This window comes from Gadus chalcogrammus, chromosome 18, assembly GCF_026213295.1.
Source record: "Gadus chalcogrammus isolate NIFS_2021 chromosome 18, NIFS_Gcha_1.0, whole genome shotgun sequence".
NCBI lineage: Eukaryota > Metazoa > Chordata > Actinopteri > Gadiformes > Gadidae > Gadus > Gadus chalcogrammus.
This window is the reverse complement of record NC_079429.1, coordinates 4,305,034-4,317,533: the sequence shown is the minus strand read 5'-3', so window position 1 is coordinate 4,317,533 and position 12,500 is coordinate 4,305,034. Positions and strand designations below refer to the sequence as shown.

The following is a 12,500-nucleotide window of genomic DNA, read 5'->3' as shown; positions in this document are numbered from 1 at the left end:
TTGTTAATAGTAATGGGCAACTCAATAAAGAACTAAACTGAAGGCCCATTAAAGGCGTCACAGACAGTACGTCAACTGTTGGCCAAACTCATCATCTCTGCATCGTGTCTCATATCCCATAACCAATATGACGACAATATTTACTGTTCAATCTATTCCTGATCCCCCCCCCCCCCACACACACGCACGCACGCACGCACGCACAAACGCACGCACAAACGCACGCACAAACGCACGCACACACACACACACACACACACACAGTTCATTGTACTGATCCATGACGGCGAGACTGCTCGTGCCAGGGATTATTAGACTCATTACCACCATCCTCCCGATGCCCTGTTTGGTGGCATCAGGACTAAGTGTGACTGGGCCTGCTGCAGTCCTCCATCTTGCCCAGGTCTTTATTATTGAAGAAGCAGCAAATGCCATAACACCTCTCACCCCTTACCAAGAGGGGAGAGAAGGGGGAGTAGCTGTTCACCCCTTACCCAGGGGGGAGAGAAGGGGGAGTAGCTGTTCACCCCATACCCAGGGGGGAGAGAAGGGGGAGTAGCTGTTCACCCCTTACCCAGGGGGGAGAGAAGGGGGAGTAGCTGTTCACCCCTTACCCAGGGGGGAGAAGGGAAAGTAGGTGTTCACCCCTTACCCAGGGGGGAGAGAAGGGGGAGTAGCTGTTCACCCCTTACCCAGGGGGGAGAGAAGGGGGAGTAGGTGTTCACCCTTTTCCAAGATGGGAAAGAAGGGGGAGTAGCTGTTCACCCCTTACCCAGGGGGGAGAAGGGAAAGTAGGTGTTCACACCTTACCAAGAGGGGAGAGAAGGGGGGGGGGAGTAGCTATTCTTGAAAGCAAGAGAGCCAGTGACGTTATTTGCACCTGGAGTTGAGAAACGCATGAAAGTTGCTGGTGACGTATTCAACAATTTTTGTATAATACGCAAGAGATTAGTTTGTAAGTAGATCAATGTTCTCTTGTTATTAAATACAAGGCCTGACGTTCTTCAAGATGTGACACAATGGAAACGCACTCGATTTCCTCCAACACTGGACTTCAGGAATGACCAACCAGTGCTCTGCAACGATAACAGTGTTCTCATCCAGTCTCGAAAGAGAACCAACGTTAATATCAGCTTCAGTAATAAACGTTTTCCAAAGTATTCCAATAGAGTCTACAGACTCTTTTCTCACGTTACAGGAGACACACAGGTGTCGCTCAAAACTATAATTAGGGGTCTGCCCCTTTTATGGAGCAGTGCCCAGGAGTCAAGTAAACCTGCGTTAAGATAAGGCCCCGTCCACCCGGAAACTATTTTTGTGTAAAAACGTTTGGGCCGACCGTCCAGACGGACCCGGCGTTTGTTGGTCCTGCAAACACATTTTTTTTTTTATATATATATGCCAGGTCCCAGGGTGAAAAAGAGAAAAACATCCCCCTGCGTTATCGTGTTAGGATTCGGGTGGACGCCGGATACGCAAACGAGGACGTTATCGCGCCACCACCAATTGGCAATGTTCGATTTACGTCTAATTAGTTTTGTTTCATTTCATTTGTATTGTAGCTTTAAATACAGCCTCTTGGTAAATTTTATTATAAAAATGTATGTATGTATTTTCAGCTCAATCTACAAGGTTTAACAACTGCTTTCTCCTCCTCGACTGTATGTTTGTATCCAGCGCGCATGCTTGATACGCATGCTCCGCCTTGTCGTGTTCTTCTTTTGGTGAAGAACCAGCGCCACATATAGGGCGTGAATATGTACTACAGCATTTGTACCACTAGATTCCGCAATGAGTTCGTCTTTACAGAGAAATTCCTGAAATGCTGTCAGGGAAAACGGAGGGGCAAAAGATTGTTTTCGTCCATGTGGAAGTCTACTAGCCGTGCCCTGGTCCATCAAGGAGAAGACAGACCCTTCATAAGTGTGATGAGACACCTGTGTGTGTCCTTTGAAGACATATTTTGGAGAAAGCATCCATCAGGGCCAATTCTCAGTACAATCATTGTATTCCAAATTTCCCCTGCGGTAAATATACGTTTCAAATCGTGTTGCTGCGTCGATGAAGCAGCAAACGGCAAAGATAAAGTTTGTTTCCTGGTATTCTGTGCGTTTCCTTTGAATGGGAGGAAGAAAGCGTGCGTGAGATGGTTTCTAAACATTGAGGGGTGTAGGGGGGGGGACTCAGTGAGGTCTGAGTGCTGGGTCTGTAATCATCTTTTTTTTTTACTGAACCGGGTTATTTTGGACGCCCATCACGTCTCCTCTATCCTTCATCCGCCCCATTCTGATTCCTTTCATGCCTCGTTCAAACAATGAATCCCATGAATCTGCCCTCTTCCTCTTTGTATTTCAATGTCTCTCTCGCTCTCCCTCTGTACTTCAGTGTGTGTTTCTTTCCTCCCATGTACTTCAGTGTCTCTCCGTTTCTCTGCAAGGTTTCCCTCGCCCTCTTTTTCCATGTCCAACTACTCTTGAATAAGTTTTTCTCGAATTTGACAAATATCTCATTCGAAAAACAGGGGACACAGCATAACTCTTCCCTTGAACTGTCTGGTTTCACGAGTGACCTGATGCCTTTCCTACAGCAGTTGGAACCTTTTTATTGTATTTCATAGACATGTTAAAACATAACCCCTCATTTGTCTTTGGAGTGTTTTTTGCGGAAACATGTCACACAGAACTACTCAGCCCTTTAAAACGTAAAACATTTTTATATGGGATTCAAACTCATACCATTGTTGGAAAATAAAGGAAGGTCGGTATACTATTCCAGTGTACCATCATTAACAGTGTTAAATTAAAGTCATACAGCATACAGCCAGACATCACTCTCAAAGCAGCAGCAGCCAGATCAGGACTAAAAACTATTTGGTTTCAAATCAAATGAAGCGTTGTTTAAGACGCTTTTAATGTTTTAATGTAATGGTGCTACAACTCAACAAAGCAAACGTTTATGTTGACATTATCTTGTACAGTGAGATTCGAGATCCTGAAATAGCTGCACGGTAAACAAAAACGTTTTAAATAAATATAAGGCCCGCTATCGTTTCAAACAAGAACACAGTAACAAACAGTCAAGTTCATTCGAGAACAAAGAGGAAATCCATTTAATTGCAGGAAGGAGCCAAAGGTCTTGAGTCATGTTGGGCTTTCCTACCCACAGTGGAACCACAATTAACATATTGTGCCTTCAATCTGAAAAATTGTGGATACATAAAACATTTTTACATGAAGAATGCACTTTCTATGCAAATAACTTTAAATGCTGACTGCCCAGTGATGCACAGTGCCTGTGAGGCATCCCTTCCCCACAAAAACGTAACAGTTCCGCCGGGTTTCTATTAAAAGACTTTCAAATTTCTCAGGGTTAAGTGTATTAGAATCTTTTGGTGACGTTGACATACAATTGATTGAAGCTCACCAGAATACACGCGGACAAACTCACACACACATGTAACCTGATAAACCCCCTGATTGTGGAATCAGCTAAGTACTCTATCACCATGATGCGATGACATATCTGATCAGATCTGTACTCCTCGGACCCGCTATCTGACCTTGGACATGTCGCCTTATTTGTTTTTGTTGGAAAAAAGCGTTTGTGACATTTCTACTTAACGTAAACTGCGGCGTTGTCGTGGTCTACAGTGAGGGAGAGGCAGGATAAACTGTGATAAGGAGAGCTGAGGTACAAACTCCGTACCTGCTGCTAGAAACTGTAGAATTATACATCTACCATTTTTAAATGTAAATCACTTTGTAGTGTCTGCTAAATGAGGACAGTATTTAGATTATAAATGAAAGTGAGTGGTCCTTTTGGAGACAGCTGCAAATTTGATGCAGCTTAATAAAACAACGTTTTAAAACGAGTGAGACAGCATTTTTTGTGTGTAAGAAATTTACGTCCAAAATCAGATTTGCTTCCTAGAAGTAATTTAGGCGTTCAACATATGATGACGTTGGGTTGGGTGTAGGAGTATTACAGACGAGAGTTTGGGGCTTTTAACCCATAAAACATGTTTTTGAGGATGAGGGCACTGCTGTATTTTTCCATTCGGTTGATTTCAGAAGGTCAAACATGTCTGTAACTGATTGGATATCTAACAGAAAATGAATCATCGCTCTCGGCCCCCTGAAGAAACAACCCTCAAACCAAAGACACACTGAGCCTCACCACTGCCTCTCTCTACCTCTATTCTACCTCTATATATGAGACCTGTCACCTACATAACAGAACTGGATAAGGAACTCCAATGTTGTCCAACTATATTTATCTATTTTACACTCAACTTTATTCTGAAAAGATTACAGTTTTAAGACCGACTGTTCACCAGTGATTTTCAGATCACATCCTTGTGTCTGAATACATAAACGATAAAGCAACAAACTGCCCTTGTCGCTTCAGCAGAATGGAGGCCTTTCCGCAATGGCTTCACAGTTTTGGGGGGAAAAGTAGGAATAGGATGGTCTCAAGGCTTTGGAATAAGGCCCTTTGGAGGAGCGGTCTAAAATCGGACTACATAGGCTGCAGGCAGGCAGTCTCCCAGAACATCCTCTCAAAGAGCGCTTCACTCACTCAAGGCTGACTGATACTAGAAACCCTGACTGGAGGAAAAGCAAAAAAAAACGAAAAGGGCCGGTCCATGTGAACTCAATGGGAGGGGGAGCAAACTAACTTGTTTGCCCAAAAGCAACATATTCAATTGATTTCTGTATGATCCAAGCATACCCTAGATCAGGCCCCAAGAGACAAAAGAGGCATCAGGGAAATGCTTGAAAGATTAGTTTAGTTGATCAAAAAAACAAAGATGGAGCAGCACCATCATGACCATTAGAGCATGGGATGGCCGACTGACGGAGGCTGGGAGCAGGATATTGATCTGTGATATTAGGTATAACACATCATCCTCATCACCATTGATTTAACTGCGACTAAACCAGCACAACATCGTCTCGGTCGCGGCCAGGCGCTCCTAACCGCCGCTGCGGTGCGCCTAATTACAGCAGTCCCTGAATCCAATGAGCACACAGAACAGATCATGGCAAGTTAGAAATACACAGGCCGCCAGAGCATCCACACACACACAGGTTTGAGATGCAGAACATCCTGTACAATGTACTGCCACAACATACCATTCATCATTCATTGCTTCTTTCCCCATGAACACTTATCACACGCACGCACGCATGCACGCACGGATAAAGGCTCGGACCGCCGCAGACAGGTAACAGACATCAGCAACATATGTGTAATTTGCAGTGGGATAAAGGGAGTGCAATTAGAAAGGAATACAATATTAATATCCTGTCTGAAAGCCTTCCATCATTCATGATGGGAGAGAGAGGGGATGGTTATGGGAGAGTGTTATCCACATGGTATTCACAACAAAGCCTGGCCTATTTATAGAGATTTAGTAATGGATTGATGGGAGAAACGCAGGCCCGGCTCTGGGCATAGGCAGTATAGACGAATGCTACCGGCGCATCCATCCGCAACATCTAACTTTAACTTCAATGTTTATATTTCTTAATACCAGTAGTTATGTCGAAATAAATATTAGACAACATAACATAACATGCAAAATAAAAGAGCGCCCTAGTTTCCATTTCCTCTGCGCCCCCCCACACCCACGAAGGAGGGGACCGTTGATGCCTCCCAGGTTTTACGTTTATTTGTGTTTTGAGAGACTTTGTTATGTTCTGGATTAAACATGCCTTTTTTGGCTTTTCCCCTCAAAGTTGTGTCCTGAATGGGAGGAGGTGGTTCGCTCACCGTACCGGGTTGCCACAGTGTGTGTGTGTGTGTGTGTGTGTGTGTGTGTGTGTGTGTGTGTGTGTGTGTGTGTGTGTGTGTGTGTGTGTGTGTGTGTGTGTGTGTGTGTGTGTGTGTGTGAGTGTTGTGTGATGTGTTTATGGGTTTATGGGGAAATTTGTTGTGTATGTGTTTATGGGGAAAGCAATGAATGATGGATTTTATGTTGTGGCAGTACATTGTACAGTATGTTCTGCATCTCAAACCTGTATGAAGAACAGGCATCAAATACAGTTTTTGAAAGCTGAATATTTCTCACCAGAAAAATTATTATTATTAAACAAATATTATTAAACCTCAACAACAAAAGTGAAACTGTGAATAATGCCAGTGACGTCATGGAGCGCTCATCTTGAAGACTTGTTCATTCCTACTTCAAAGTCAATGAATTCCCTTGAGAAAATGAATTATGGAAAAACCGCCGGTAGTAATTCACCATCAAAGATTAGCGTGGTGCTCAGGAACTACAAATAGCCCTTACTGTGGATTATGAGCAATGAACAATCGGGACACGGAGGATTAACACTGGTAACTATGGTTTGGCTGAGAACGAGCCAGAACATAATGGAAAGAGTCAGAGCCATTGAGTCCATGAGTTCGCTAGCCTGGGGAGATAATGCTACCTCCCGTGTCCAGGAGCCGATTCAAGTCGAGGAAACACAAAGGAGGAAGTACTGTGAGCGGTCTCTGCAGTTTTAATCTCCTTTTTGTTTTCTATTAGCATCGTTTGGAAAGTACGTTTGAGAACTGCATCCCATAATGTATTTATGAGTTGCTAATGTTTAACGTCCGAGCGGTGTGTGTTTTTGAGTTTTAAGTCGCAGGCACGCGCAGACGCACACACACGTTCACATACACCCGCCCAGACAAACACATGCACCAACCCACACCCACATACACCTGCCCACTAGTGGTGGATTTAATGATTCGTTTACGTGAACCAGTTTGCGTCAGTCAGTTCGCCAAGAGGAGTCGTTTGCGAATCGTTTGTTTGTTCGTTCGTTCGTTCGTTTGTTCAGTCAGTCCAGTTTCCGTGTCCGGTATTGGTGAATCGCATCATGGAATGCACCCATTGCATGGTTCTCAGCTAGTGCGTGAACCAGTTCAGTCGAGTTTCCGGTGAATCAAATGGTGAATCGAATCATGGAATGCGTTTCACACAGTGAGTGAACGAACTGTCAGCGAGTCGTGGGTCTGGGAGGAGTCGAGTCTGAGTCACGAACGAGACGAATGAGACAAAAGAGACGAACGAGAGAGATGAATCAGTTCGGTTCGTTCGTTTTAACGATTCGTTCATTTGAACGAATCAGTTCGCAACTGAACCACCTCTACTGCCCACACACCCACATACACCCGCCCACACACCAACATACACCCGCCCACACAAGCATACACCCGCCCCCACACCCACATAAACCCGCCCACACCTATACACCCACCCACACAAGCATACACCCGCCCACACACCCACATAAACCCGCCCACACCTATACACCCGCCCACACAAGCATACACCCGCCCACACACCCACATAAACCCGCCCACACCTATACACCCGCCCACACAAGCATACACCCGCCCACACACCCACATAAACCCGCCCACACCCACATAAACCCGCCCACACACCCACATAAACCCGCCCACACACCCACATACACCCGCCCACACACGTACACCCTCTCACACACGTACACCCTTTCACACACGTTCACCCTCTCACACATATACACCCGCCCACGCACCCGCGTACAGCCAGACCCAATGTGAAGCGGCGTAATCCTCGGTGTCTGTGAGGGGAACAGGCTGTTCAGTGGACAGCCTGGTTATGCATGAAGTACATCTGTGCACCGGTGGCCAGGGAGTTCTGTCCAATACTTTACCCCTCAGAACACACACGCGCATATGCAGGCACACACACACACCCAGATGAAGGCACGCACACGCACACACACACACACACACACAAGCACACACACACACACACACACACACACGAAGGCACGCACACACACACACACACACAGGGGCACACACACACACACACACACAGACGGAGACGCACACAAAAACAGACACAGGCGCAAGCACACACACACACACAGACGCAGGCACACACACGCGCAGACACAGGCACACACTATTATAAACGCAAGCAGACGCAGCCACACACACACACATGGACGCTGACACATACACACACACGCACAGGGATGCAAGTCCACACACCAGACACACACACACACACACACAAAAACTTGGACGCACAGTGAGTACAGATATCAGAGTTCTCTCCATGAACGCATTACTGTATTTTACTGTATTTATTACTGTTATGGGCTCCACAAAAAGAATGGGTTTATTTACATGTACTGGGAACACACAATGAACGCAGTGAACCGTACCCTCCACAGGTGTCAGGGGATACGCCGCTGTGGTTGCTACGGTAACAGAACCGACTCAAGTGGACAGTTTGGATGTCAGAGTCAGTCCAATCTCTTTATAAACTTTAATTGACTCCCCACAAAGAGATAGAGTATGTTTTGATATTATTGTGGCAGGCAGCCTATTCTGAAGACATCTAATACAATACCACCTAATTGATCCGTAGATATACAGAGTTAAACAGACATAAGTAACAAACTCAGCATCAATAGCTACCAGACAGCTTCCCCCACTTTGCTCCGTCATTTTCTTTCCTGGCACCGTTTTGATCAAAAAAAAAAACGTAATGGAAAGTTCTAAAGACTTCCTCCCGGGACAGGCTGAGCGGGTCTCAGAGCAAAGCGAAATGGGTTAAGTCGAGCAGCAGTTCTCAAAGCTTGCTTAGAAGCGACGGTCAGAATAAAGTGGACAAGTGTGGGGAGTGGATGACTGTCTGTGTGTGTGCGTATGTAAGGCTGCAGCCTAGCCCAAAATAACTGGGTTCAATCACTCCGTCTCCACAACCCACCTGCTCCATAAGACCATGTGTAGAATTCATTGACATGCTTTGGCTAAAGCACGTCAGGAGTGAGACTTTGAGGGTCTTACAGTGCAAGTTAGACACTGCCGAAGTCGGTCGAAAGGTCCCCCCACATGTTCACCCACACGGATTGTAGCAGGCTGCTGTTAATGAACTACTTACTAGATACGCTTTTATCAAAATTGGCCAAAAGTGAATTCAGATTCAGCAGGACAGGGTTTTAGACGCTGAATTCCGATTCAGAAGTACTGAGATTTAGACGCTGAATTCATTTAAAGCAGGACAGTTTTAATCTGTGAATTCAGATTCAGTAGGACAGAGTTTTAGACACTGAATTCAGTTCCTCATCTTTTAGGAGCAGGACAGAGTTTTAGACGCTGAATTCAGTTCCTCATCTTTTAGGAGCAGGAGAGAGTTTTAGATGCTGCATTCAGATTCAGCAGGATGGCGTTTTAGTCGCTGAATTCAGATCCTCATTATTTCGGAGCGTATTGACATCTCATTCAAGTATGTTAACAGGTAGGCTGGGGACATCTGGGGATCAAACCCAGTACCAATCAGCTATAACACTATCCTGTTATTATCCCACTAATTTAGCCATATCACTATCCTGCCCACTGCTTTCCCATATTAAGATAACAGATTTACATGTATTCAAATTGTGTATTGCTCATGGTATGCTATTTGGTACAATAATATCTTCATATCTAATCAGAGATGTATTGCATGATATTCATTGGGAATGAGTACTACATTATCAGAATACTAATCAGATAATAGAAAACAGAATAAAAAGCATAACCCCCTCTCCGTGCCCTCTGAACCAAAACAGGATCATGCGCTGGGCAAGACACCTCGCCAAAATCATTTATAGGAAAAATCTGGAACTCAAAGATCGGTATTAGGGACGCCAGAATAACCAAAAAAATCTTGGTTGCATTCATGCAACAAATTGAACCTTTTATAATTATGCTGTCTGGATATGGACCCATGGAACCCTTTCACAATAATGATTTTTAAAAGGGTTTGTATGGACACAACAAAGGTAACCTTTTATTAAATACAAACTACACATGTTCACTTGAATAGATTAATTAAAAAGGGAACTTCAAAGAGACCACAAGATAAGGATTAGGGTCGGGTTACCCTGATAATGAACCACAAGGCAATCATTGACCAAACCAATAAGATCATACCCTAATAATGAACTACAAGGCAAACATTGACCAAACAACAGATCGATAGGATGTTCCAAATTAATATTTGACCCAACATCTGACTGCAGAATGTGCAGATCCATTCTCTTTTCATTCTTACGATCCCAAAAGCAAAAGAATAAACAAAGCAAGATTAAGCAGAAATATACCAAAAAACACATCCATATATAAACACAACATGAGGAGCAGGAAAGTATGCATCTTTGATTTGTATGCGTTGTAGCACACGTTGGTTCCATCCCGGGATCTTACCACGTTCCAGAAGAAGGGGTTGAAGAGGACGGCGAGCACGGCCACACAGAACCGGGGGTCGCTAACGTCCACGTGCCTCACGACCTCCCCTAGCAACGACATGTCCACCTGGAGACAGACAGGGGCACGCGTTGGTCTCCTCATCGCCATGGACTCACATGACGACACACGGAAAGGTATTACGTTTACATTTACAAGGGCATTTGTCAGAAGGAGGAAAAACAACAATATACCCCTGTCGGTAGGGCTGCTCGATTATGGAAAAAATCATAATCACGATTATTTTGGTCAATATTGAAATCACGATTATTCCAACGATTATTTTTGAGTTCGAAAACATGATGTATTTATTCAGCATGTCTCTCCCAAAAACACTTAGTAACTCAGAACCTGAAATTTCGCCTAAAAAAAGATAATTTGATGAAAAAATAAAAAATAAAATGTTCCAATCAAAAAGAATGAACAGATATGTATTCAGCTGTGCACCCTCTACAAAAAAATTATTAAGATAAAAACAAAAAAAATAATAATAAGAAAAAAACTTGATTATATTACTTATGTGATCGTTTGACGCTAAAATCTAAATCGACATCGACATTCGATGAATCGCCCTGTGTGTATAAGAAATACAACAACAAATGTGGCACAGCTTGTGGTATAGTAAGTTTAACACCTAATGTAATGATGAGTATATCACATTTACATTTAATAAGCTTTATTCAATAACGTCATAAAGTGTCCAACATATTTCATACCTTAATAAATTCAACTGTGTTACATGGTGGGGCCTTAGCTGGTTTAAAAGGAAACTATTGTGGACGGCATTGAAATTATTGACAGCTACGCCAAAATTAAATGAAGTGCCTGAATACACAGCCCTAAAACCCCCCTCATCTTAAGGGAAGATCAAAACAAATGTTGTTTTGTGAAGCAGCAGCCAGGGACGTCATCACTGCGGTCCCACATCAAATGACAATCTCACCTGACATTATCGAAGTGACCCTCTTCCCCCCCCTTCCAACCGACAGCACGGCTATTGATGAAGGCAACAAAGCCATCCTTTAACTCAAACTCACTGACCTTGTGTCTGTGGACTCGGGATCATTGAGTAACAAACACAAGCAAAATGAGGCCAACATCATAGCTTTGAGGAGCGTATGTCCGGACTGGAGTGGTCCTTTTGCAGACGCTCCGAGCTTCGTTTAAACTTCCTGCAGGCTAAGCTGTTGTGCTTGACCTGTTTCATGCGCTCACAGTCTCAGACCCAAAGACCCTGCAAGGGATGCATTGTTAATTATGTTTTATCTCTTTATCGTTCACGTGATTTTATTATACAACCCTGCTAAGCTCTCCCTGCAGCGACTGACCCTGAAAAGACATAACAGCTTTTGTAGCGCGGACTGCCATGGTTCAAACTGATGTGGATGGACAGTATCTGGGGAGGCCGCATGGCACAGGCCTTGACAATGAACTTCTTGTAGTTTTACAACAACACACAACACCGCTTGGCCTTAATCTCATCACCATTAAGAGTGACAGAGTTTGTCTCCTCAGGTGTTTGGCTGATTTATGTTTGATGCATCGTCTTGAGTCAGCAGTCCGGGTCCTACCCCTCTACCCCACTGTATCTTCTCTCACGCGTTTTCTGCGGTGGAAGTTAGCTTCAGCTATAATATACAGTGTTCCCCCACCATTGTGTTGTTAAGGCGGCCGCCTTAACAACAATAGGGCCCCGCCTTGACTACCAATGTATATTAAAAAAAAATATATATATATATATATATATATATATTTTTTTTTTTAATTATTATGCATTAACAAAGTAGAAAACTCTCGTAGGGAAAGAAAACATACTTTAATCAGGTGTAAAAAATAAAGATCAATAATGCATCGGTAATACTGTTCACAACAATGGTCGTGCCCCCCGCTCCTTGACCACCTTGACTAAGACATTTACTCTGGGGGAAACACTGATATATATATATATATATATATATATATATATATATATATATATATATATTGCTGGACCGCAACATTCCTACAAAATAAAAGGCCCAGGGATAAGGTGCATGAGAAAGGTAAATTAGTCTCACAATAAGTAAGACGAACAACATGAGTTGGTGGTAGGTAGTAGTTAGTATTGTTTCCAACCTATTTGAGCTCCAATACAAGAAGGACACACTCTGCAGAATCAAAACTTCTGCAGAGTCAATGCTGTAGATAATTGACTGATGGAAGCAAGTTATAAT

The 12,500-nt window shown here is 43.7% G+C and overlaps 1 protein-coding gene across 1 annotated transcript in view; it reads right to left on the bottom strand.

Moving 5' to 3' along the window:
• pemt (phosphatidylethanolamine N-methyltransferase) overlaps positions 1-12,500 on the bottom strand; it is a 44,714-nt gene that overhangs the window by 30,926 nt on the left and 1,288 nt on the right. Inside the window, 1 exon segment of the mRNA XM_056577000.1 lies at positions 10,249-10,356. Coding sequence (XP_056432975.1) covers positions 10,249-10,356 — 108 coding nt within the window.